The sequence below is a fragment of the Amblyomma mixtum genome, chromosome 7, assembly GCF_055824585.1.
Source record: "Amblyomma mixtum isolate Tamu chromosome 7, ASM5582458v1, whole genome shotgun sequence".
NCBI lineage: Eukaryota > Metazoa > Arthropoda > Arachnida > Ixodida > Ixodidae > Amblyomma > Amblyomma mixtum.
The window spans coordinates 43,500,867-43,528,471 of NC_143018.1; the positions used below are offsets into that span (position 1 = coordinate 43,500,867).

The 27,605-nt window shown below is 48.0% G+C and overlaps 1 protein-coding gene across 2 annotated transcripts; it reads right to left on the reverse strand.

Annotated features, from left to right (window-relative positions):
• LOC149335824 (ras-like GTP-binding protein Rho1) lies at positions 1 to 26,941 on the reverse strand. Of its 2 annotated transcripts, XM_089552381.1 has the most exons (6): positions 25,906 to 26,941; positions 25,237 to 25,309; positions 10,280 to 10,446; positions 6,112 to 6,312; positions 5,036 to 5,218; positions 1 to 3,794 (listed from the first exon to the last, which is right to left on the reverse strand). In XM_089552381.1, exons 2-6 carry the CDS (start codon positions 25,274 to 25,276, stop codon positions 3,756 to 3,758), a joined length of 630 nt encoding a protein of 209 aa, XP_089408507.1. In that variant the 5' UTR covers positions 25,277 to 25,309; positions 25,906 to 26,941; the 3' UTR covers positions 1 to 3,755. The 2 variants fall into 2 exon arrangements, with proteins under 2 accessions (XP_089408507.1, XP_089408508.1); XM_089552382.1 differs by lacking the exons at positions 25,237 to 25,309; positions 25,906 to 26,941 and adding an exon at positions 11,310 to 11,454.
• Positions 26,942 to 27,605: the final 664 nt, after the last annotated feature.

Genomic DNA, 27,605 nt, shown 5'->3' on the forward strand with positions numbered 1-27,605 from the left:
TTCACCAAAAAGTATGCTTTAATAATAATAGTTACAGGAGGCCTACCATACACACACATGACCGAGAGAACAATGCACTATAAGCTGTCTTGCTTCCCCGTATAAAAAACGCGCCGCGATCACAAAATGCTCGGCACTGGTATACAGAAAAAGGGAGAGGTGAGAAGAACAGCAACAAACGATGTCAAAAAAACAAAAACACGGACGTAGCATTTTTCATTTTTTAATATGTACAAGGGTGGAAAAGATCGCGACGAGACATCTCGTAGTTATAAAGATGGGCTCATCGTCGTCGCACCTTGCCACCTACTGTTCCAGTTAGAAATGCCTAGGAAAAAAAAAAAATCTGGAGGAGGAGGATTAACTCGCGAGCAGCAGCCTTTAAGAAGAAAAAAACTTTAAGGCCGCACGCCAGGTAGTGCTATATGGTAGTAACCAACCCAGACCTGCGATCAGCTCTCGACATAAGCCTGCGAAAGAATCCGCAACGACACACGGTACACCGACAACGTTTGCAAAGCTCTTCACGATTTTTTTCCGCTCATCATTCCGGAAACGCTTTACGCAAGCATGAACAACACACACACACCACAGATTGAAAAGAACAAAAAGAAATTACAACAGAAAGTAGAAGAAAAAAACTCAGTACAACAGACACAATCACTTCGCTCACAAGTGCATGTCAAAAATGTGCCCGGCGTTTTTTGTGTTTGTGTATATGCCCGTGCACCATAGAGTTTCTTACTATTACCTAGAGGGAAAGCTGGCAGCCCGTCTATGGGAGTTTGCATGGCGACCCCTCGAGACCACTTCAGCCACCATGGGCGCTCAAAGCATCATGGGGCGGTGAGCTACTTGTTGCGGAACTGCAACTTTTGGCCAAAAAATAATAGAAAAATAAAGCTCTTTGATAACTACAAACGTCCTAACATTCAATATCTTGTCCAATGATTGCAACAAACGATCAGAAAAGCATTTAAGTGCAAAGTTTGCCCAAAATAAGACGACTCGCTCTCCTATTGGCCAAGCATTGAACACTATAAAAGCTGATATTTCGTAATTAACAGGCACATTTTTAAAAGTAAATATGTTTTAAAAAAAATGTTGTTGCTTGGATACTTCAAGAAGTTTTTTAATGGCATTTCGGAAAAGTGAAACCTTTTGTTGGCGTCGTGTGTCTATGCGTTTTCACTACTATGGTTTTTGCACACTGCGTTCGCGTGAAAGTCGTCTCCGCACACACGAACAGCGTTTTCGGAATGAAACATCTCAGTAGTGCCACTCCGTATTCCCGATAAACTACGACTGTGCCGCAACAAGTAGCTCACCGCCCCATGATGCTTTGGGCGTCCATGGTGGCTAAAGGGCAGCGCCACCAGCTTTCCCTCTAGGTAACAGTAAGAAACTCTGTGCCGTGCACAGAGAAAAAGTGAGAAGTTCGGTGATGCCAAGAAGCCAGAGCACATCCGCGCAGCTTTCACATCACTAGTGACAAACCTGCACCTTTGCGAGAAACTCAACAAATTACTTTTAAATTTCCAATTGCTGCTCAGCTGTCATCCATCGGATCAGCAAAAGATTAAGTAGACGCATCCTTGATAAAAGTTATAGTACAGAAATTCAGAAGCACTATATTGACGTTGAGCCTGCAAAACAAACCATTTTTCACTACAAGCGCGTACAGCCAGAAAGTTGGCAAAGGAGCACCTTTTCCTCCGACACACAATGCACGTCATTTTCAGGGACACTTTTTCAAATTGCCTCTATTGACTTGTTACACAACACACTCATCACAGAAGCGAAACAAGAAGCGAAGAAAAATCTGGTCCTGTTTTTGTGTCAGGCAAAGCTCGCTCTGCAAGCAACGTACAGGGTGACTAAGGGACGCACGAGGAGACAGATGACGGGAGGTCAAAACTACCGAAAAACACAAGCATCCGCAAGTTTGTGTTGCATTTCAAAAGGCCCGAAACAAACAAGTACTTCGCATGTGAAACAACTCTAAAGGACACAGCAAATAGTTCAGCACTGCCTTTGTTCTTTTGTTTAGAAACTGGCTGGACTTGGGGTCAGGCAGACTTTTCTGCTTTTAGCTCAGACTGCTCTTTCAGAAAGGGGACATACATTTTGAGGCACATTAGAGAACAACAGCCAGTAAAACACAATGTGTACACAGCTTCAGTTATCAGCAATGGTCGGTGTCTCAGCTCAGTTTAGTGGAAGAACAACCATGAAACAAATTTCATACTTAACCACAATGTCTGTTTTCAGCTCCTGATGACTTAAAAAAAAAAAAGTACGAACAAAATACGTACACACACACGATATGCCAGACTCTAAGGTCCCCTCCTCAAAGACTTTTCACCAATCAAGAGAATTTGACAACAAGAAAGAGCGTTGCCTACGACAAAGGCAGTTAAGGAGGTCACAGAGACATTACCAAAGACAAAAGAAAACAAAGGTAATTCAAAGGACCTTATCTCCAGGCACTTAGTCTAGAGGCTGCATGCATCGACAAACACGGCAAAGTTCAGTCTCGTGACTCTTGGCTAAAACTTTACATTTACAAACGAGTCCACGCAGTGACAAAAAAAAACGGGCTTCTAACTTGCAAAGCACAATTGTCAGTCGGTGTCAGTGTTCGCATGCCCGAAACAGCAACAATTCACACACAAAGTTACCGGCCGGGCATGAGGTTCAAATCCTTTCCATCGCGCAAACATTGAACTGCGACACCCCACATTTACTTCAGACTGAGCACCCCTCTGTTTTCACACCCATGATTATCAGAAAAGTAGAGGGGGGGGGCTTCGGCTTGAAGCAAATTTATAACATTGCCAACTTTTGTTCGGAAAAAAAAAAAAACAGGCCTTGTTGATCTGGCATAAGAAGGCGCTTAATTAGGGGGAAAAAACACCAGTCCATTTGAATTCCAAAACCATCTCTCTTGGCACCCCACACACATATTTTAACGTCCCAATGTCAAACCGACCATCCTCGTGCAGTTCTGTCTCCCACTTGATAGTAAGACACCCGTGGCATGGACGAGAGACATCGCACTTATCTCAAACCAAAAGTGAAGAACAACTTAACACTGCACTTGCAGCCATCCAGACAGAAATCGGGTGGTCACCCACTGAACTCACGCGTGCCACCCTCGTCAACACAGCCCCACACAAACACCAAACCCGCTGGTCTCTTGTTATACACGGCAGTGCCATTCATCGGGGTGCAGTTACGTCCCGGCGTGCCATCTTTTTACCTCTTACCTGCAGGTGCGATGCAGTCACGAAATGCCCTCGTACAAAAGCGACACAAACTTGGAAGTGTTTTTTTTCCACAAAGCAACGAAGCGGTAGCAGCGGCAGCACACAGGTGGCAGCACTTTCCATCGACATTAGGAGCTCGAAACGATTCGAGGAAACCACAGCCCTGGCGAGGAGTGGTAGGCTGCGCGTCCGTCGTCATTGCAGGTGGGGAGGTGCTTCTTGCCGCCATGCTTGGTCCACGTCTTCACGACATGCATGCTCATAGTAGAGTGCGGTGTATGCCCACCAGGTGGCGATGGGGGCGGGGAGTGAGGGGGGCGGATGATGTGGCAGGGAGAAGAGGAAAGGGAACGAGAGAGAGAGAGACAGGCAGCACGCACAAAGCGGCGGCAGCGGTGAAGACACTGCAGCGAGAGAAGCTCCTCCAGCCCCCTTTCTGGCTTCTCACCGGGAACGGGGAAAAAAAAAATTAAACAGGTTACGACTCTAAAGCAGAATGCACTTTGGCTTCTTCGGCCTTTTGACCTGCAAGAAAGAGAGAGAAGAGGCGAAAACAAATGGTCAGGCGCTGAAGTGCACTACACAGCACAGTCTTAACAGAGCTTACAGTAGTTCCATCTTGATCTACTCTATAAACGCGTGTAAGGGCCGCACCCGTGTATGGGCCGCACCCTGCTTTGCCAAAGGAAATGTTTTAAAAAATACATCTGTGTAAGGGCCGCACCCGAACTTTCCATGACCCAGGCGAGAACAGCCTTCCGCAATCAGCTTGGGCAGCGAGCAACAGTGTGCTTGATCGCAGAGCGCTTTATCGCGGAGTGCTTTATCGCGGAGGGCACGCACGCGCACAGGAGTTTCCATGTGTCGTTCATGGATGGCGCCCGAGGCCGCAGTCATCACCATCGTCAACTTTTTTCTCCGCCGCGACCTCCCGCTATCCACATCGACATCAGTATCGCCAGCTCCTGCCTTTTCTGCCGTTCCTTGGTTGCGCCACGTGTTCACCGTAGTAGTTGTGGCAGTTGTGGCTTTCACATGCTGCCGCCGAGCGTTGCAGTTTAGCACAATGGGCAAGCACCATAAAAGCTACACAGCTGGGAGTTAGCTCTCGCACACGGCAAGCGTGCAGCGGGCAGGAAATTCGATGTGGCCGAGGAGTGTGCCCGATGATGGTGTAACCAAAAGGATGATTGAGAAACACAAGCTACAAAAAACGCGCTGTCCGAGGCAAGCTGTGTGCGAGTTTCGCGAACTGGAAAAAGAGCTGCTCTGCTACGTGATGGAAGTGCGGAACAACGGCTACACGTTGACAGCGGACATGCTGCGCGGCTTCTTTTGGCATGAGCGTGCACCAGAGCACAGCACCAGCTCAGAGTCAAAGTACGAGTGACGACTAAACGTAGCATAAATGATTCCTTAAAACAGCGCAAAAGACGAGGACACAGAAAGAAAAGACACACACAGCGCTGACTTACAACTAAATTTATTCGTAAAATATACACGTATATATGTCTTTTCTTTCTGTGTCCTTGTCTTTTGCGCTGTTTTAAAGAATCATGGTTCACCCACTAGCCTGCACGTCTGCCCTTGCAGAATAAATGTCGCTCATTCTCCGATTGGTGTGTTTTTACTTAAAAAATTTTTTTTTTTCATACATCACGTGTATGGGCCACACCCTGAAAATTGGCCCTCGAATCTGGAAAAACAAGTGCGGCCCCTACATGCGTTTATACGGTAGGAGCCAAATATATGATTTATTAATGCACCTGCAGGGCAGCCCTCGTTGCAGTCTCGAACACCTCCCGCACGCCGTCCTTGGTCTTGGCGGAGCACTCCAGGTAGCCGTAGGCATTGATCTTCTCCGCCATGGTGCGCCCTTCCTCGGGGGCCACGGGCTTCTGCTTCATCTTGGCCAGCTCCCGCAGGGTGTGCGGGTCATTGCGCAGGTCCTGCACCACAGCAGGCGTACAGACAGGAAGGCGCACAGACATCAAACTTCTGCTTATCTGTCTATGCATGGACCATCCCGTGGTATTCCACTGAGACAGCTTAATACTTTGTAACCGAACTTCTTCGTGATGCTGTTTCAGTTTCAACAGATCAACAATGGCTGTGACATGCAAGAAGCACTTATTCTAACTACAATATAAACACTGACAGGTAGTTTTAATTACAGGTAGTTTTAATTGACTACAGCGCTCAAGCCAACCTGCTTCAAGAGCTGGATTGACAATAACCGATGCATTAGCAATTAATTTTTTTTTCACGCCTCGTACGACCTAAATACTTCTCACATATCTCAGCCATTGTTTGGTTATAAAAGCGGAAAAGGATCAAGAAGAAATTAAATTATAAATTATTCAACAGCCATGAGCATATACCACCAAGTGATTCATGTATTCTAATGTCTTATGAATCATTACACTGAAAAAAAGACATGCTACTAAAATTAGGTGCATGCTGTGTAGCAGGCTGCTGAGGAGGTCCTGCTGCACATCCCCCCAGCATGCACACAAATGTTAAGGGACTAAGAGGGATGGAGTCACGCACAGTAAGCCGAGCTTGTAAATGAGCCCTTGCACTCAGCTTCAAATGCACATTTGAATGCCAGTGAGCCGTAAACAAGTCTGAGCAAACCATGACATCACACAGCCATCCTGCACTCGAAAGAGCAGGTTCAGCACGGCCCCTAGGCACAAGGTGGTGTACCTCGTATGTGCTGCCCTCGGTGCATTTGAAAACGCAGCCCAACTGTCCATCCACTGGTAACGCAATTCCCAACTGCGGCGAACTTCTCAGATGCCTGCCCCCGACACGTGGCGTGCAAAGAGCAGCCCCTCACCTTTTTGTTCCCCACCAGGATGATGGGCACATTGGGGCAGAAGTGGCGCACCTCGGGCGTCCACTTCTCGGGGATGTTCTCCAGCGAGTCGGGCGAGTCGATGCTGAAGCACATCAGGATCACGTCCGTGTCCGGGTAGGACAGCGGCCGCAACCGGTCGTAGTCCTCCTGCCCTGCTGTGTCCCACAGTGCCAGTTCCACCTAGAAACCAAAGCGGCCGGCCGGTCAGATACTGTAGTGCAAAATGTGCTGCCGCATTTTAAAGGGACGAGGAAAACTCCATCCAATGGTTGTTCTCGGTAAATACTGATTCTCTAGCTTTTTTGTTGGGAATGTTCGGCGTTTTTCCCAGCAGCAAAGAAGCCATTTATGGCCGAGTAAATCTAATCTTGAAATTTCCCCGCCACTCGATTCAAACTCGTCACATTCACACCAATACGGTGTCGGCGCGTACGCAGCTTACTTGCAAAATCAGCCGGTGACGATGAATGGTTTCTTCACTGTTAAAATAAAATGCCATAATCTGTTGATGCAGGCCAACTTCAACTTGCCCTCAGTGTCTAAATCTTGCCGCCTGTGCTCAATGCTGCCCCATCACTTGTTTTGACACAATTACCAGACCACACATGTGATCAGTTTGTTTTGGTTTATAGGGGTTTTAACGTCACAAAGCAACTCAGGCTACGAGGGGCGCCGTAGTGGAGGGCTCCGGAAATTTCGGCCACCTGGGGTTCTTTAACGTGCACTGACATCGCACAGTACACGGGCCTCTAGAATTTCGCCTCCATAGAAATTCGACCGCCACGGCCAGGATCGAACCCGCATCTTTCAGGGCAGTAGCCGAGTGCTATAACCCCCGAGCCACTGCAGCAGCCCACAAATGTAACCATAAAGGAACATCAAGAGGGAAACAATACGGGGATCAATAGGTTGATTACCCTCCTGGGACCCTACCAGTGTTCTTTATATGCAAAATAAGATGACTACATTGCTGCAAGAACTGATTCCTCAAGAAAATACCCTTAATTTTGTACCACAAGCAACAAAAAAATCGTTTTTCTAACAGAGGCTTTCACTGAATCAGAGAAAGATTCACTGCGCCGAGTAAAAATTACACCGCTCACAATGGCGACCAGTTGAGCTTCATGTAGCAATATACTGACAGATGGTGGCAACACAACGTTCAAGCTGAGGCATCAAACCTTTCATGTCCCCCCCCCCCAACAAGCATTCTACGGCCTCTCAAGAAATGGTGGTACATGGTGACCGAAAGAATGTTGCAGAAAGAAATGATGAGTCAGCTGTGAAAGGCACGAGCCCATCTAACTGGCCACAGGTACCCGAATTCACCCACAGCATCGTTGCACCTCTTTCACAGTAACTTTCAGGCTTATCTAAACTCTTTTTGATGATATAGAACAAAAGAATGTAAAATGTGGATTTAACGTTCGAAAGCAATATATCGATATCGAAGCCATACTGCAAGGCTCCGGGACAATTTTTACAATCTGGTGCTCTTTCAATCTGGTGCTCTTTAGCAAGCACTGACATCCCACAGCACACTGATGCCTTTTGACTTTCGCCTCCGTCGAAACGCAGCCACCGCGGTCATGTTTGAAACCGGGTACTCAGGCCCAGTAGATGAGCGCCCTAGCCACTGAGCCACCACGGCGGACTGTTCTTGATAAAAATGACATGTATTTTTGCTATCACAGGACACTCAATCTCACCTGCCTTAGTATTCCCCTTTGGTACTCGTGAAATGTGCCATATATCTCAAAAGAACAGCAAGGCATGAAAACTGCTGCGAGTTGGGCTGGTTGGCACACCGCCCAATAAGTGGTAAACAGCTTGCAAAGTATGTTGAAAACGCACATTCTTGTCGAAAATAACGGCACCCCCAATGCAACAACCAGCTTTCATTTCATACCACAACAAACAGTCCGCTGTGGTCAACAAGACTTCAGCCCTTGATGATCAAGGTGGGCAAACAACCATGTGTCATTGTCGTTAAAATTGCTTTCTTCAGCGTTCACACGTGCTCTATATCTGTACACATTCCAGGAGGCATGTGTGCTAAATTTCTGTGATCAGCCAGGCCTCACGTGAGTTATTCCCTAGGACACACCTTAACATGCCCTCTCCAAACAAAACTTGACTTGGTTTACGCTTGGTTCACATAACAGCACTGGCAAAGACTTGATCACCACTGAGCTGGTAGTGAATGACTTTGCGATACTACTAAAGCCACTCTTGGCTGCGAAACAGGCCCAACACAAACAGTCAGACCAGGAAAAGTGGAACAGAATTGGACATGTGCTAAACAGTGAACTTCTTCCCAAGCAGCAGCCAACTACATATGTATTACAACTTTTGCACAACTAACTACATTTCTCTCTATGAAAATTCAGTTAGAAACAATCTTAGATGCACTAATAGTTTGAGTTTACTTGACACATTTTTTTTCCATCCTGTAACCATTCCCCTCCAAAATGTACGCAATGGACAAAGGGTAAAATAAATTATGCAGCACAAAGCAAGGAAAGTGAAAGCAGCAGGTTTAGAATTCCAGCAGCCTGCCTGTGAATTGAATACAGTGAAATATGAATTTCACGAAAAGATTAATATTGTTTCAAATTATTTCTGGGTTTCTAATACCTAAGCTATGCTGCACGCTAATAATGGCAGGCACTAGTGGACGGTTCCGGGTTAATTTCGACCAGACATAGTCCTCTTCATCGCAAATTTAAATGCCATAATGCGAGTGGGTTTGCAAACCCTCAACACCATTACACAGCCATTGTGGGTATAATTGAAGAATAAACTAAGACACTGGCTACTTATCAAATTCAGCAAAAAAATATGCAATCAAATGACAGATCAAATTTCCACCACACACCTATCCATTGAAATTCCAACTTACAGGAAATGTCTAGACCCCACGCCCCGACAAGCCCCACAATCAACACAGTCTCAACTGATGACCTGAGTTGTGCCTCAGAGACCAGACTACAAGGTTGGATGTTAATGGGTCACACAGAGGCTGCTTGACAATGCCTATAAATGTGTATGTACAATTTGCTTCAGTTTTGTACCAGTACTGCCTTGTTGTACTAAACTGTTCAGTCATGTTCAAGTGAGCATTTCTTCAGCCACCATGACAATCGCAATACAAACACACAGCTAACAGACCAATACTGCGCAATGCCTAAGAAGTACTCAATCTATGACCAGCAGGCTGACAAAGAACGAATCTTCCATGCCACAGTCTCTGAGGTATCCACTTGTGGTGGAAATGCTCTTCTTTCCAACAATACAGCTGATTCCTTTTGGATTTTCGGCAACTAAAAAACACTTTATCAGTGCTTAAAGGTCCGGTCTTTAGCCACCAGTATAACAAATAGCAGTCTTTTAAATAAACTAGGAAAAACTACTAACAAATGTTATTTCTGAACTAAACAAGTGAAAATAAGTAGCACACCAAATGGTTGGGCACATTCCTGGAAATGACTCTTTTTCTAGTTCACTAAATAATCAAAAGCTAACCACTGGAAGATGTAACTGTAACCCACAATATCACGTCCAGCACTTCAGGGCTTCATTCACTCTGACTTTTCAATAGTTGCCAAACAAAAATCAAATCTTTTTAAAAATGACCACCTGAAGAGACTTTCTGTCAACAACAATGCTATCTTTGTGACAACGCTGAGAAATTGATCCGGCAAACAATTCTTGCAAACTTCAGGTGAACATCAAATCTTGAATGTCTTGTAAAGAACTCCTATGTCAGGCATAACTTAGCAGTACGAATAGAATTAAATTTCATAAGGAGCTCACAAATGTGGACAAAAGCGCAAACGCAAAAGAAAAACGTTAAGACAAGGAATACATGGAACATGCAAGTCTTACAGTTTGACACCTGCAAAATTGGCATCACTTCAAAGAATGCAAATGAATGGAACGGACGCGCGATACACAACAGAATGAAAGCTTGAATTCGGTATCGTAGCTTCTTGTGTCAAAGTAAACAGCACAGAGAGCGGTTGGTGAGGGTTGCATAACTATCAGCCAAGTGCACAGTAGACCAGTCTTAGCACCCAGAAAAATACATGACACAAAAAAAAAAATAAAGAAAAACTCGGAATCCTCGCAGTGAATTGTCACTCACCTGTTTGCCGTCGACCTCGATGTCGGCGACATAGTTTTCAAAGACAGTAGGCACGTAGACCTCAGGAAACTGATCTTTGCTGAAAACTATAAGCAGGCACGTCTTCCCGCAAGCACCGTCCCCGACTATTACTAGTTTTTTCCGGATTGCAGCCATCTGTGGTCGCTCTGCGAAATCAAACAGATAAAAAGAACAGAACAAAATGAGGCGCCTCAAATCACAAGCGGCGCCTGACGAAGCAACAACAGGACACAGCGGTCAACTTCCGACAACGGAGCGGAATTCGCCATGACTAACATGCCACGGCGCTCGCCAGTTCCTTCTCCCATTTCTACTCGACAAAGTCTTTTTTTGCTCACTAACTACTGAAATCGAGAGAAAATTCGCCAAAATACGGATCCCATCTAACGAAAACCCGCGCAGGGCATCCGAGACCTTCCGCCACGAAGCTACCGCAATCGTTTACCTAACCGTTCCTCGGAAATCGAGACGTTCCGTCGGCATACCCCGCTTCACTGACAAGGTCAGCAAAACGTGCAGCGATGACTGCCTGCTCACGCCAAACACAAGTACACGCCTATAAACGCGTACGGTTGCTGCAGCGGTATGCAACGAGGATGTGTATGGTGATATACAGCAACAGGGCAATCGGAGCGCTCGAGTGCGAGAAACGAGCAGAAAACGGCAAAAGCTTGCCGAGCGCTACATTTTGTTTACTTTCGGCTACGTCCGCGGAGGAACGACAGCACAGCTACCAGTTGCTGCAAACTGACTAAGTACTCACCGACAAAGATCCCCGCAGATTCGGCTTTAGAAACGGACAACGCAGGTTTAGTTACGAGAACGCAAAGAACGCCGGTACTCAAGAGCGCTAGGCCTAAGCCCACAATCGGCCATGCAATGCACCCGGGGACAGGATTCCTGCCGCGTTAAGGAGATAGCGACGCTATGCCAAGCACTCCCAGCGGATTAACCAGCCTATCTAATGTGACAACAATACCTACACAAGCGTGACAGAAACACTACTTACATTACTATAAAACGGAGGAGTTTTGACGGCTGTCGCACAGCACAACGGACCACACCTCGCTAGGTAGAGCGGCACCTCTTGGGAAAGGGGAAAAGGCGGGGGAAGGGGAAAGTGAGGGCATTCGTGTGGAATGTGGCGCTTGACGTAATGGGCCGATCAACAAGTGAGCGCCTATCTTCGCTGTTAAAATAAAATAATAGCTTCCTTGGAAGCATAAATATGGTTCGGGTCACTGAATTAACTTCCGGCCGAAGTGAACCTATCGGGATTCTAGCTCAAGCGAGGCTGTCAGTTGAGCGGATCAGTGAAGGAGGCGTTGGCGAGCCGTGGTTCACACAGGAACTGGAAATTAAATGCTCAAGCGCGCGAAAGGAAAATACTAAACTATGACCGGAGAGGTTATTGTCTGCAGACCAAACAGAGATTATGCCCGGCAATGAAAATTCAACTTGAAATCGCGAAACAACGAAATTAACGTGCAGGAAAAATAAGGATTGGGATATGCTATCCAGACAGAGCTCTGGTTCCAGCTAACATGGGCAAAGAGTTAAAAAAAAAGAAAGCGTTATTCGGAACTGGCAGCATGTTAATGTTTTTGGGGTCCGTTTATGTAAAGTAGTGAGCAGTGGCCAGTACATTTTTCTTTCTGCCGACTCAATTAATTGACATTAATTAAATTTTTAAATACGGCATTTAAAGGCTCAGGTGCGAACTGGAGAGTTGTCGAGCGCTAAGTGAATCGGTCCGACATAGGTGCTTCCCATGAGATAGCCTTAGCGCAGCCCCCCCCCCCCCCCCTTTCCCCCCTTTTTTTTTTCGGGAAAAACTGAAGCCCGCGAGATTCAAAAATGCCACGGCACAGCGTGTTCCGCGAGTCCGAATTGGTCAGAATCCATGGTCCGATTACAGCGCTCTCTCAACCACGATCTGATAGAGACATCTGACTCTGCACTGTCCACGACAGGGCTTCGCGTTGGCGTTGGTTTCGAGATAACCTCCGCCAAGACCTGTTGTGGGCATCAAGGAGCGAAACAGGGCGCCCCTTTCAGGTCGTGGATGAGAGCGCAGTAATCGTAGCGCATTTAAAGCCATATTTAAAAAAGTTCGTTAATGTCTAACAACAATTAACTTAGCGCTTAAGCTATATGTAAAAACATTGTCTTAAGAACTAAATAGTCAGAAAGAAAAGGTACTGACCGGTATTTTACGTAACTCCTAGATTACCTTCATTCCAATTTCGGAAGAACGTTTTCTTTTTGTCCATCTTAACTGGGGCAGCATATATACCGCAAATACCGAAGAGCTCATTCTAAAGACAAACCATAGACAAACACTCGGAACATTCCGAGCACCGTCCAATGTTCCGCATGACTAAGTGCGTGCCCCTCACTTAAAGCTACAAACGTACAGGAGGTGATCTTTAAGCAAGAGAGGGAAATAACCGTACAACTGGCAGCCAAACTGAAAATAACGCAACACTTTGATCAAGCTCCTATAGTTGGTTTGTACATAGTTTCGGAAAATCATAAAGTTGAGGAGTTCAAGAATTGTATGTCCCGCACAGTTTCAACTTCGATTTTTCTTTTTTTTTTCGCATGGATAATTGACCTTTTACACTTTTAGTGAACCTCGTGGCTGTCACAGCTGATGTCATTTCGACGCAACCGATCCTCCGAATGTTGCAGTCTGTCTGGAATCTGTTCCGGACACACCCCCTTCTCCTCAGCACGTCCGAATCTTCGCAATGCTTTGGTGGCTGATGCTATTAGCATATTACCCGAAACGATTACATGCAAACGCACAGGACGAAACCTGAGGATCATAATTCAGGTTCAAGTGCTAAAAAACAAGAGTAAAAGAAGGTACAGTTGAGCCTCGTTATAACGAAGTTGAAGGAGCCCGGCGACAACTTTGTTTTAGCTCGTGTTGAGCAAACTTCCAAGAGAATCGTCACTCCGGCCGATTGTGTTACCGTGTGAGCGCATTTGCTGAATATCGGCCTCCTTTAGCAAGCCATTTTATTTCTTTTTTATATATATAGTCGCAAATATGTTATATATGTTATAGTTCGCGCCGCCGCGGTGGCTCAGTGGTTATGGTCCTCGGCTGCTGACCCGAAAGACGCGGGTTCGATCCCGGCCGCGGCGGTTGAATTTCTTTGGAGGAGAAATTATAGAGTCCCGTGTACTGTGCGATGTCAGTGCACGTTAAAGAACCCCAGGTGGTCGAAATTTCCGGAGCCCTCCACTACGGCGTCTCTCGCTTTGGGACGTTAAACCCCATAAACCAAACCAACCAACCTATTTAGTCGCAAAAATTAGGCCGTGAACATCATGCAGACATCACAGATGTGACTCAAAGCAAATAGGTTCAGATACGCCGTGAAAGAGACATCGGAGTATCATAATTGTAGATTTTTTTTATTTATTCGAGATGTTTGCCATTAGGCATAATGTAAAAGGGAAAGAAAGTTGTAAGAAGGAGTGTAAACAAGCCTCGCTTAAAAAGTGGCAAAAGTTCACGATAAAGTGATTATCATAATTGTAGTTGGAGGCGCCGTAATTCGAGTGCAAGACAGGTTGTCGGCAGCTTTTTGTAGGGAATATTTAGCTTCCCTCCGAGATTTCACGCAAAAAAAAAGAAAGAATGTCAGTCGATTTGGGTATTTAGGTCAAATATGGACATATGGGCTAGCATGACATGTTTCGGTGCTTGCACAGGTGGTTGTTGGTGTGTGTTTTTTCATGTAAAAGTGAAAGCATGACAACACTTGCCATAGCACCTGCCTTGCGCCACTGGGCCACTATGCCCACCGGCTACACGTTGACAAGTAAGCCATCCGGTGAGCAGTGGCGCAGTGGCACAGGGCGAGTGCTATGGCAGGAGTTGCCATCGGAGCGACTTGGGTTGGGTTGCGACCCAGGTTGCTCTTCGCGAGCAGCTTCTCACGGTTAACTCGGCTGCCGCCTGACACGGTGGGCAGGTGAGCAGCCCGCCACCAAACTGGCTTCATAACGACAGACACACAACGCCAAAATGCAAGGAATGGCAACTAGCACACTAAAAAAAAACTGACCAGCGTCTTTAAGCAATCAACACCTATAAAAGTGTAAAGCAGTCGGAGAAGGGTGCAACTCCACCCTTTTTGCACCCTTTTGGGAGGGTAAGCGTGTGAGCAGTGCGGCTGCGATGAAACGATCGGGCACCTCCTATGTGACTGCCCTCGTTTTGAGCGAGAGCGCGGTTTCCTGACTGCTACTCTCTACCGCTTGGACTCGCGTCCTCTAACAGAGTCCAAGGTTCTGGGGCCTTGGACACAACCTTCCACACAAAGGAAAGCGGTGAAAGCACTCCTAAGATTCTTGAAGGACTCGAGGTTGTATTCCCGTCCATAATCTTTAAGTTTTTAGTGCGCGCCCTCTGTCCCCGTGACATATGGTCGCTGGACACTTGGAAAACTCATTTCATTGCTGCTCTTTTTCTTTTTTTTCCCGTTTGTTCCCCTCCCCAGGTGTAGGGTAGCCTACTGGGCATCACCTGGTTAACCTCCCTGTCTTTCCGTCCATTTCTCTCTCTCTCTCTCTCTTGGGAGGGGACAAGGAAGAGAATTGTAACCACGGATATGACCCCTTAAGGCGCAAATTTTTTTACAGTGCGGAGAGCTCGGGATAATTTCGACCATGTGAGTTCCTTTAATGTGCACTGACGTCGCACGGTACACGGGCCTGTAGCATTTCGCCTGCATCCAAATGAGACCGCCGCGGCGGGGATCGAACCCGCGTCTTTCGAGTCAGCAGCCGAGCACCATAACCGCTGAGCCACCGCGACGCCTGAATTGCCACACCCCTTTGTTTTACGAAGGCGCCCCTTAATTCGTACCGAACTTTCTCTTTTTTTTGCACAAGACAGAGAATTTTTGTCATATTTGCAATGACTGTGGGATTTATATAAACGTTGCTAGTCCTACGCGACACATCACACAGATCAAAAAAATTAAAAATGACTAACCCTCCTCCACTACACTCTCTCTCCCCCCCATCCCCCCACAGAATTTAGACATCCCCCTTATATTAATCCCTGGGGAAACCCCTACATGCAATCTTCCCAGCCTGGTAGACGCGCACAGTGTCAGCAGCATTTCCTACCACACAGTATTTTTTATCCCACTTTGGAAGTCCTTGTACGATATCCTACTGCATTTTCTTCGCTGTATATCACCAATACGGAGCGACGAGCGTCTACCCCTTGTTCTCGATGCAGTCTCCTCGACGACCCAGCCGACTGCGTTCGCAAATGAACGCACTCTGTAGCCTCCACGAAGTGCAGCACAATTAGAGTCTGCGTTTCTGGCATAAGGACACAAGAGATTTGCCCGAAACTGCGCAGCTGAGGCAACAGCGAAGTACAGGCGCGGACAAAAGCAAACGGAGCACGCAACTGTTTTCGAATATTTTTCACGCGACAACTAATTGAAATTTACAGCAGTGGTACGGGCATGCTGGTAGAGGAGGTTGGTGGACTGTCTTGTAGGCAAATAGCGCTTCTTCATTACCGATGGAGAAAGCGTGATTGCACTTCGAATGCAATGACGTGCTCCGTTTACTTATGGCCGCGCCTGTACATGGCTTGGACACTTGACGGGAACTGCATGTGCGAAAATTGCGCCTCCAAGAATCTCCAAGGAGGTCCGCTAATATCTGGCTTTCAAAACAAAGCAGTATTATACTGAGTGTGGCTCCGACCTTATGACGCGGTCCGTACTTGACGGCGGGCAATACCACCTAGACGAAGATGTCCATGCCAGGGTAGCTATAGAGCTCCAGAAGTCGCAGTGAGAATGTCCCTGGGCAGATGTTCAGTTTGTTAATTACTCCTGGTCAAGAAGCTACAATGCCAAGCTATAATCTAGGGTTCTGCCTTTTCTTCGAGGCCAGTCTGCTATGTATGTCCCCTGATGTCCCAAAGCCTAAAGCGGCTCGTAGTGAAGGACTTCGGATCAATTTACACCCCCTGGGGCCGAATTCTATCAGCTGTCCATTTTGCATTGTTCACTTGGCCCTCTGTCATTGGTCACTCCAATATACCCGCGGCTTTCAGTCTTCTGTGGGAGCGACCCAGCCATTGGGTGGTTGTCGACCTTGGCTGCATATAGAAGCAAATGGCAGCCAATGGTGACGCCCGGTCGCCAGTCACCCAATGGTTGGGTCGCTCCCACAGAAGATTGAAAGCCGCGGGTATATTGGAGTGAGCAATGACAGAGGGCCAAGTGAACAATGCAAAATGGTCAGCTGATAGAATTCGGGTGCTCTTTTGACGAGCACTCGCATCGCAGAGCACACGGGCGATTTTGCGTTTCGCCTCCACCGAAATGTGGCCGCAGCGGCCAGAATTCGACCGCGCGAGCTTGGTCTCAGCAGCCGAACGCTATACCGTAAGCTATCGCAGCGGTTTAAAAATATTGAATTGTTTATTTGCCACCTTGTAGGGGGAAGAAGGCACTGTTGGGGGAACAGCTAGTGGAAAAGTCTCTCCTTAAGAGTCTACTATTCCTTATTTCGACACAGAGGCAGCACCACATATGCATACATGCATGCATGAACAGATATATTTATATGCATATATCACTGTACATATACATCACTCATGTTACTCACTTGCATATTCCTTAAATCGTTTATGAAACAGATGTAAAAACATATAACACAGCGAGATAATATTACACTGAAATCGTATACATCAGCCGGAGTTACCTGTATGATGATTTAAAAAGATCAATGCGGATCGAGCTACAATAATTTAAAAGTGCTGATATTGTGTACTTAAGGCACTGTTTCCCATAGTTTGAGTGCGGCGTCGGAACTAACCAGTCCTAGCTCAAAGTGTCTTGATATAATGCTCAACAGCTGGGAGAGATTACGTAGATTGCTAATACGAGGTCTGTTAGAAAACTATCCGACTTTATTTTTTTTTTACGAACACCTGATGGATTTGAAACAAGCACGCTTGCACCAGCCTACCTTGAACCTTCGTGCGCATGCACAAATTTTTTCTCGCCTGCCGATAGCGTCAGTCACTGGCACGCAGCGTTTGAGTGAGGCAGTGCGCAGTGCTCTCGTCGGTTTTTTATTGCAAGGAAAATGGCGGAGCGACAAGGGCAGCGCTACTGCATCAAATTTTACCAGAAACTTGGCGACAACCAAGTGAAACCATTCGGAATATTCAGACGGCTTTCGGTGTCAATGCTATGAGCAGCACATAGATTAAGCAGTGGTACAATTGGTTTAAAGACGGCCGCACATCGGTGCACAAAGAGCCACGCTCTGGTCGGCCATCAACATGCCGAAATGACCAGGTCATTGCCGAAGTGAACGCTGCGATGACGCGGGACCATCGTGTGACTATCCGAGAAATTGTGGAAGAGGTGGACATCACCAATTTTACTGAACATTCCATTATCACCGAAAATTTGGCCATGGAGAAAGATGCGGCGAAATTCCCGCCGAAGCTGCTCACGGTGGAGCAAAAGCAGCTTCGTGTTGAAGTCTCACAGGGTATGCTGGATTCCACAAACAGTGACCCCGACTTCACCAACACCATAATCGCTGGTGACGAGTTTTTGGTGGACAGGTACGACTCGGAAACCAAATCCCAGTCGTCACAATGGCGGCATTCCACGTCACCAAGGCCAAAGAAGGCCCGCCAAGTGCGCAGCAATGTCAGAGTGATGCTGACTGCTTTCTTTGACTCCCTCTGTTTTGCACACCACGCGTACGCACCCCACAAAGTAAACATTGACCAAAAGAATACTACAGGGATGTCCTCCGTCGCCTGCGTGGTGCTGTGCGGCCAAGAGGCCGAAGTTGAGGTTGTTGAGACGCAAGGTAGCAGATCCCACCGCTGCCACCAGTTGTTGCGGCTCGAGGTAGCGTGGCCAGTTGTTGCGTCTCCAAGGGGGTTCGTCCGGGATGAAGGAAACTTCGAAGTTGGTTAGGTTGGAGATTACAAAAACAAGCAGATTTAATGACAAGAAACTGAGACACTTATTTACATAAATTTACAAAGAGAAGAGCAAGGAATCAAAAGTTAGGAGTTCATAGCGTCGAGCGTCTGGATGAGCCTGTTACCCAAGGCTCAGAGCCACTGGATGAACCTATTACCGAAGGTCCAGAGCCACACTGGATGAACCTATTACCGAAGGTCCAGAGCGTTCGTGCCCACTTTGGTCGCAGGTTATATAGCCCAAGACTCCGCCCCTGCACCAGGCGACATTCCATCGCGACACAAAAGATCGGCACCAGCACCACCATCGAAGACCTGTTGAGCCTCCTCACTAGGCGGTAACTCATCGTGGAACAAAAGATCGGCACCACACGTCACTGCCAACGAAGACACCTGCTTAGAGCCCGCACGTGGGAACTGGCGAGTCCGCATTCCTAAGTCCGCATTCCTATAGCATTGTGTCGTGTTGACGTCACAGCCGCAGCTGCGCAGGCTTCCTCTGATTCGTTCCGGGTTTTTTTTTTCAAGACGAGGGACACCCTTTCTTCTCCTGTCGTCGGTTGCTTCTCGAAGGGGAGGTCGTTTTCGCCGAGCCGAGTGTGGGAAGAGCCTCATTGGCCACTTCCCAGAAAGTCGCCCTTTTCTGTGAGGTCATCGTGGGGTCAAGTTGAAGTCAAACGACCCGTCAAAATTGCCGCTACGTTGAATCTCCCTTCGTTTCATCTCAGGTCTCAAATGGGTCGTAACAGCTACCTCCCCCGCCAGACGAGTCTCGGCGAGTAGCAGTCATCGCTGCTGCACGAAGAGACGACTTGCAGAAGCGTGCCAGAAGTATGCCAGAAGCCCTCTGCCGCTCGCAACGTGGTCTTCTATTACGCCGGCCAAATTCTTTGAGGCGTCTCTGAAACTTCAACCACATGCGCAAGCAAGCACTCAACTTCCCTCCGAGCAAACCAGTTCCAAAAGAGGGTGCTATAATCCGGTTAGTATAGCCGTTGTGAATAGCCCACACTGAAAACTCCCAGGACCCACGCAAGCTGAGAAAAACCGAACCTGCTACTGTACACCCTCATTTTCAAAACCGCACGAAAAAAACTATTAGTATCAATTTTGGTTCATGGAGAGCATTCCGGACTGCTTAAAAAGAACAGCTAAGAAGTCCGCGTCCCTTACTGCATTTACTTAAACAAAAGTAAACAGCTCCAAAAGCTGCATAACTGAGTGAAAATCCTGTAGTCCACTAACACCACTCAGCTTTACCACTAAAAATGGGAACTCGTTTGCCTTCACCCCTGTCGAATTTTTTTTCAGTAAGTCAATGCACAAAAAAAAGAGGCAAACACTTATTCCCCGAATTGGACATTCTTTAGCCGCGCCCTGCGAGGTCGTGGTCGGATGGCCGGTCTACAAGCAGGTGCTTCAAGAAAACTGCGAAGTTGATTATTTCCGCCTCCGCGCGGCCTACTATGGAAAGGGCGCCTTCTCCATTCTTTTGTCCCGGCTTGTCGCATCCCCCTCCGACTCACGCGCTCTCTGCGGCGCCCCTTTGTGTGGCTGTCGAGCCCTATTCTTCGTAACATGTAGCATGCGTCACGTGTCCAACGACTGCGCCGTCTGTCCCTCTTTCGGCCCACCAGGGCAGTCACCTGGGCTTTCATCGGGCCCATCCGCCTTCGGGAAAATTTCACTGATTTTCCTTTTCGGTCATTAGCTTTCGTGGTGCCGTCCCTTGTTGATCTGCCGGCCCTTGCATCAGCATGAACACCTGCCCTGGCACTTCTCAATCGCTTGTCGCGTTCGAGATGTTTGTTCAATGGACAATGGTGCCTTCGGCCTGCAAGGGCAGTCACCTTGGCTTTCCTCGGGCCCAGCCGCCTTCGGGAAAATGACACTGTTGGTTTTCCCTTTTCTTTCACAGTTCTGGCGGTGCTGTCCCGAGTTAATTTGCCGGCCCTCGCATCAGCATTAACACCTGCCCTAGCATTCCTCATTCGCTTGTCGCGTTCGCGATGTTTCTTGTGTAGCGACGCTACTTGCGCTTTATTCTGAGTGCCAGGCGACGGACTAACTGACGAATCGTCCACTCCTGTGGTTTCGTCTGAGCACCCAAGCTCATTTCCCTGCTGTCTTTCTATCGGGGCAGCATCAAACCCATTCAGGGCAACAGAAACAATCTCGTCTGTACGGCACTTTTCCGGGAACGTTGCGCTCTTCCCTGGCGCTTCACGGCTGCCGTCGGGCGATTCCCGTTCACTCTTTGTGTCGCTTAGTACAGCCTCAACTTTCTGACCGCTAGTGCTCGCCAGCTGCACCAGCGGTGTCCCTTGTCTGGTTCTGTCATCGCGTGCACACCGAACCTCACTGCATTCTTTCTGGCGCGGGACCTCAGTCTTATCTGCCAACGCGCTATCTGTCTCAGGCTTAACAGTAAGCGCGTCACACCTTTCGTTTTCCTCGCGAAGCTTTCGCCTTTCTTGTTCTTTATCCACATGGAGGCTTTTCTGCGGAATAGTTTCACACCTCTCGCCTGCCTCCTTGTTGAGAAGAGGTACCACTTGCTTGGGACAACCGCCCGACCTCTTGCTCAACTCCATTTCTAACTTACTGAGCTCAGTCCTTAGCTTCAGTAGTTTTGCTTCCCTCTCACGTTCGCGCTGACGCCATTTTTCCTCTCTCTCTCGCTCTTCCTTTTTTTGTTCGATGAGACTCCACTCTTCAATGAGCTCCTCATCATCTGCCCCCAAATCAGTAATGGCCTGAATTATCATGGGTTTTCGTGCCAAACCCCTTGTCTCAATCCCCAATTCCTCACACAACAGCAACAGGTCCGACTCCTGCAGTTTCTGTAGGTCCATGATAGTTCTGAGTCTGAGCTATTTCCAAAACAACTATGCAAAAATACCAAACCTGTAAGATTTAAGCACAGGTGTCTACCAGTTCTAAATTTTAACCCTCTCTTAGAACCTGGTCCACATCAAAGGAAAAGCCAAGCACTCACCCACACACGTGATCACGACCCAAGACAGCTGCACTCTCGCTGGCCGACCGTTGGTGTCGCTTGTGGCTTCAGATTCCCATCGCTGATCCACAGTCGTTGGGTCTTCGTATCTCACCAGTCTCTTCGGATCCCAAGGCTTCGGATCCCAGGCTTCGGATCTCAGTTGGGTCTTCGTATCTCACCGCTGTTCACCAGTTGTTGCGACGCAAGGTAGCAGATCCCACCGCTGCCACCAGTTGTTGCGACGCAAGGTAGCAGATCCCACCGCTGCCACCAGTTGTTGAGACGCAAGGTAGCAGATCCCACCGCTGCCACCAGTTGTTGCGGCTCGAGGTAGCGTGGCCAGTTGTTGCGTCTCCAAGGGGGTTCGTCCGGGATGAAGGAAACTTCGAAGTTGGTTAGGTTGGAGATTACAAAAACAAGCAGATTTAATGACAAGAAACTGAGACACTTATTTACATAAATTTACAAAGAGAAGAGCAAGGAATCAAAAGTTAGGAGTTCATAGCGTCGAGCGTCTGGATGAGCCTGTTACCCAAGGCTCAGAGCCACTGGATGAACCTATTACCGAAGGTCCAGAGCCACACTGGATGAACCTATTACCGAAGGTCCAGAGCGTTCGTGCCCACTTTGGTCGCAGGTTATATAGCCCAAGACTCCGCCCCTGCACCAGGCGACATTCCATCGCGACACAAAAGATCGGCACCAGCACCACCATCGAAGACCTGTTGAGCCTCCTCACTAGGCGGTAACTCATCGTGGAACAAAAGATCGGCACCACACGTCACTGCCAACGAAGACACCTGCTTAGAGCCCGCACGTGGGAACTGGCGAGTCCGCATTCCTAAGTCCGCATTCCTATAGCATTGTGTCGTGTTGACGTCACAGCCGCAGCTGCGCAGGCTTCCTCTGATTCGTTCCGGGTTTTTTTTTCAAGACGAGGGACACCCTTTCTTCTCCTGTCGTCGGTTGCTTCTCGAAGGGGAGGTCGTTTTCGCCGAGCCGAGTGTGGGAAGAGCCTCATTGGCCACTTCCCAGAAAGTCGCCCTTTTCTGTGAGGTCATCGTGGGGTCAAGTTGAAGTCAAACGACCCGTCAAAATTGCCGCTACGTTGAATCTCCCTTCGTTTCATCTCAGGTCTCAAATGGGTCGTAACAAGGTCAATAGGAAATTGGCGCATCCATCATGACAATGCTCCTGCACATTCCTCGCACTAAATTCACACTTTTTTCGCGAAAAACCAGACTGCTGTAGTTCAACAGACTCCTTACTCTCCTGATATGGCCTCCTGTGACTTCTGGCTGTTTCCCAAATTAAGAGGCCATTGAAAGGAGCGCGATTTCAGACAAGAGAGGACATTATGGCTGCAACGACAGCTGAGCTAAACTCCATTCCGAAAGGGGCCTTTTCGGAATACTTCCAACAAAGGCAGCACCACAGGAAGAAGTATGTGGAGTCCCAAGGAGACTACTTTGAAGGTGATTAGGTTTCCAACGCTCCAGTTATGCCAGTTTTTTTTTCTTCGGCAAAAGGTCGGATACTTTTCTAACAAACCTCGTATTTCTATGGATTTCCAGTTTGTATACACGTGACTCAACCGATATCTGTAGAGATTGTTAGCTGGAATTACGCCAGAGTTCTTTAAAGACAGTTGTTGTCGATGCTGTGTAAGAGGTGTTATATGTGTATGTGTGTATTAAAATAAGCAATGAGTTTATCGGGTGCAATCTGATATAAAGGAAGTTATTAAGGGAGTGAAGATGTTCTCAGAGCCCGCATCTTCAAGCCCCTAAGTTTTCGATGCCGTTACGATGCAGTCTGATGGCAAGTATTCTCTGACATCTTTTGCAGCCTGTCCAAGTAAAACTCCCACGTGGTCATGACGTCATCAAGTATGCCACTGCTTGCATGCGTGAGTCAGTCGAGTTTATTCCGCATTCCTCTATTATTGGTGTGTAGTGTGTGGAAAAACCATGGAGAGGGGAAGGAAGGAGGGAACAAATTCACAAGGAGAGGAGAAGGATTCTGGAGAAAACTATAATCGGATGGCGGTGACTGTTTGCCTCGGTGAAGGTCGTATTTGAGGGAACGGGACCAATAGTCTTATTCTTCACAGAAGGCATAGGCAGCATAGTCGACCTATTATCTTGATGCTAGCATGTTTTCTTTTCTAATTGAAATACCACTCGTCTTAACACGCAAAGAATGTAAAGTGTAATTAACAAGGCACACACAAGCAATTTTCTCGTATAGTGCACTTAGCTGTCGGATCACAAGCGTTTTGAAGAACAAGATTCTCAGAAACCGCGTATGGATATCAGTGATTCATCATGCATGCCTTTACAGACATCATAAAAACACGGAATGTTTATCGTCGTTTTATGCGTATTTCTGACGTTTCGCTTTTAGTAATAATTTGGCCGCGCTAGTTTTTTTTTTTTTCTGTCAGCAACTACGTCACGACAGAGCAATCTTAAAGCTCATATACTTTTGGACTTGGTTCTATCGTTGAAACAATCCGGTGTTGCCAGGCCAAAGTACGAGCGTATGTTGTGTCCTCCACAAACCGGCGCACCCCTATACACAGGAAAGTGGAGTTCCCTGGTGCATAACTCGCATACGTTCTTTGCGGTACGCCGTTGAGCTCCGCACCGGAAACGGCACTAGCATATGTAAACGTGCGCGATTGAACGAACGCCAGAACACATCTATAAAAAAAGTAGTCATTCGTATCGCGCGACTCATGTGAGAACAATAAAATGAGGCCATAAAATATGGACAGATTAACGTAAACGCAGCAGAGGGTGCGCAACAAATAGAGAGGTGGGGTACAGTGTGATTCACTCATGCAGACCACGCCCCCCCCCCCCCCCCCCCCTCCCTCCTTTGCCCTTAAATCCGCTTGTTTCATTTTATTTATTGAAGCCTTAAGGGCCCGTGGGCATTACATAAGGCGGGGGAACCATGTGTAACAACATATTGATACCAGCTCAACAAGGTTTGGTTTGGTTTACTGGAGTTTAACGTCCCAAAGCAACTCAGGCTATGGGGGACGCCGTAGTGAAGGCCTCCGGAAATTTCGACCACCTGGGGTTCTTTAACGTGCACTGACATCGCACAGCACACGGGCCTAGAATTTTGCCTCCATCGAAATTCGGCCGCCGCGGCCGGGATCGAACCCGCGTCTTTCGGGCCAGTAGTAGAGCGCCGTAACCACTGAGCCACCGCGGCGGGCAAAAGAAAGAAAGTAAAGGAAGGAAACAAATAAAAAAATCATGAAAAGAGACAGTAACGCAGGATCAGATTATTTGGTAAGGCTGAATACATCACGTAAGACACAAGTGACTCGCTAGTTTGGTGCGAAAAATTGCTCGATCTGCGCACGAAGCAATATCAGTCAGGGCATTCCATCGGGCTATTGCATCTGGAAAGAATGAATAAATCATCGCTGACGCGCGGACTTTCATGAGAGGTATGGGATGACTGTGGTTTAGGCATGCGGATATTCTTGATGGCGGCTGTAGCAAAGGTTGCCTGTTAATAGGGCATAGGGTTATAAGGTCGCCCTCATTTCGGAAGTGATGGAAAGGATGGCTTTTGAGCTTCGTTGGAGAAACGCTGTTACGCTCCTGGATCATAGTATTGTTGCCAAGTCCATATTTGTACGCCACTATACTTATCAATCTTCCTGCGTCATACACGGAGTTAACCGTGACATCTTTGTTTAACAATAACTGTGGCCGGTGCTAGCCTTCCTGCGTCATACACAGAGTTAACCGTCACATCTTTGTTTAACAATAATTGTGGCCGCTGCTAGCCTGGTTTTTGCATAACTGGAGACCAGATAAAGAATATAAAGCAATAAGTCTCGACGCTATTTCTTCAAGGAAAAAAGAAATGGAACTGATTAGAAAAATGCGATTTTCTTACCTTCTGTTGGAGCCGAGATGCACTGCCTGAAGGACTTCATCTTTCCCTGTGATCTTGCACAGCGGCTCCTCTTCTGCACGACAAAAGGGTCCGAAGCAGACAATTATCGCAGCGCTGTTACCACGCAACCTTTTCCGCAATTCGCGCAGGAGGGCATCGAACACGGCGACACGGTAACAATCGACAGTGACCAAAGTCGAGGCCGCGCTCTGTTCCGCGGTAGCGAAAATGTCAGTGCAGTCCAGCGCCCTCAAAGCAGCTGCGCTGTTTAAGACACGGGAAAGCAGAACCAAGACAAAGGGGTCCCCTCTCTGGCCTTTAACGACCTCCGTCGCCCACGACAGGCGACTTGTGAAAGAAGGTGATCTGTCACGGAGACGGGAGGACGCGCGGAAACTAACTCCACGACGGGTCGACACCACGCCCTTCCAGCGACGAGCGTCCGCGGGCGAGCGATTCTCACCTACCGCCGTCCACAGCGGAACCGGAATCGAAGTTTAGCAAACAGATGCGTCACTCCAACCTCTCGGATTACCGCGCACACCGAGCGAGGTGGTTGCACGCGCGTTCAACGTATAGCATCGACGTATACGCATTCGCCGCGGTGAGAGAGGTCTGTGCTCTCTATAGTACAGACCGAAGGTCGCAAACCACTGACACAACACGTACCTTCCAGCGGAAGTCACCTCACACTGATCATATCCTCTCTGGCGTCGCCAAGAAGGTCCGTAGTTATTCCAAATTCCGAGGTCTTGCAGCGACCAGAAGGTCCAAGACGGCTGGCGCTTGCAAGTACAGCCCTGCAAACGTTCCGGCGCAAGACGTCAAGTCAATGGCGCTCAGATGTGGCTACAATCTCCGATGATCCGAGATTTGCAGGATGTAGTCACGAACATAGCGTCCGCGCTCCACCTTACAAGGTCCTCTAGAATTCAGTCCTGGAACAGGCGATGTCCGTTACCGTTACCAGCAGCACGTCCCGGTAATGTTCTCTGCAGTCGAACGTCTGCCACCAATTAAACACAGATGCCCGAGCCGCGCATATGGGTCGCGACAGGGGCGCCGGTCGACTTCCAGGCAATCCCACGCGGTCTCAGCTGTTCAAAGCCGCTCCACTGAGAGGACACCCCACCGCATAGGTCTCCTTCACTCCCGCTCGGTCGAACCAACGTCTTCACCCTGCGTAAGAGACGCGATGAAGAGCGCGTACCGCCTCTGCCCTCAAACGCGCCGCGAATGACGCACCACGGGATGCTTGCTCGCTGACCTCTTCGACTCGGCGGCGCGCCGAAGCATACGAGCCCGCGGCGAGGCGAGGCGGCCGCGTCGGCAGCAGGCCAGCCCCAAGCACACACACGCTCGCTCGCTGCGTAGCCGAGAGCTGCTTGAAATCGTCGCACGTAGTACAACTTGTACCTCCGCCACAGGGACCGGCAGCGCGTTCCACCCTCGCGCCGCGCTCGCACGTAGCAGGAGCAGCAGTCGTCGTCTTCGTCGCCTTCGTGTGTAGTCGTCCCCGTAGCGGCCTTTGTACACAGGCGTTTCCTCCGAGGCTGTGCTTCTCCACGCGTCCTCGCGCACCTATAGCGAAACAGCGGCAACGAGTATATGCAAGCGTGTATGGTACGTGTGTCTACAGCGCCTCTGCAGGAGGCAAGTCGTCGCCCAAGGGATAAGCAGCCGCACGTTTTTGTTTCTTCTTCTTACGCTTCTTTTTTCATTCCTTTTCCTTCCTCCAGGTCGCCTAGCAGCCGCCTCCTGCGTATATTACCGTCATTACGTAGTCTATTTCGGATCTGCGCCGTGAACCGAGAGAGTGGGGGAGAGGGAAAAGGGATGATGGTACATGCTCTTAAATTTTCTTCTTTTTTTTTCTGTTGAGCCTCCTGTGTGTGCCGCGTTGTTTCTTGGGGCTAGGCGGAAACAATGAGACTCGGTGCTTGAGAGGAGGAGAAGCTGGGGGAAAGATACACGTGTGCGAAGCCGGCCCTCGCCTGCTTCTGTGTTACACACGTGTCTGTGTGTCACACACACTCCCGAAGCTGCGCGGACGTCGGGCAGTATGTAAACAGCTGGCTGCGGGTCAGAGCTGTCTGCGTCGCACGATGCCGTTGTGTATATATATATATATATATATATATATATATATATATATATATATATATATATATATATATATATATATATATATATATATATATATAAGGAAAGGGGAATGAGGGGCTCGTTATAAATATAAGAGAAGCCAACAGCCACACGGCGGCATGTGGTTGTTTTTTCTTCTGCTTTTCTAATCAATTAGCTTTAAGCGATAACATATTCAGTAATATTGTAAATTGATCAACACCACGAAATAAATAAATTGGGGA

What these genes read in the sequence shown, in the direction of transcription:
- LOC149335824 (XM_089552381.1), bottom strand. Translation starts at nt 25,276, where the DNA reads ATGAAGTCCTTCAGGCAGTGCATCTCGGCTCCAACAGAAG. An exon ending in CATCTCGGCTCCAACAGAAG is followed by an intron (nt 10,447 to 25,236) that starts GTAAGAAAATCG and finishes TTGATTTCGCAG; the next exon opens with AGCGACCACAGATGGCTGCA. An exon ending in TCCTGGTGGGGAACAAAAAG is followed by an intron (nt 5,219 to 6,111) that starts GTGAGGGGCTGC and finishes GCTGTGGTGCAG; the next exon opens with GACCTGCGCAATGACCCGCA.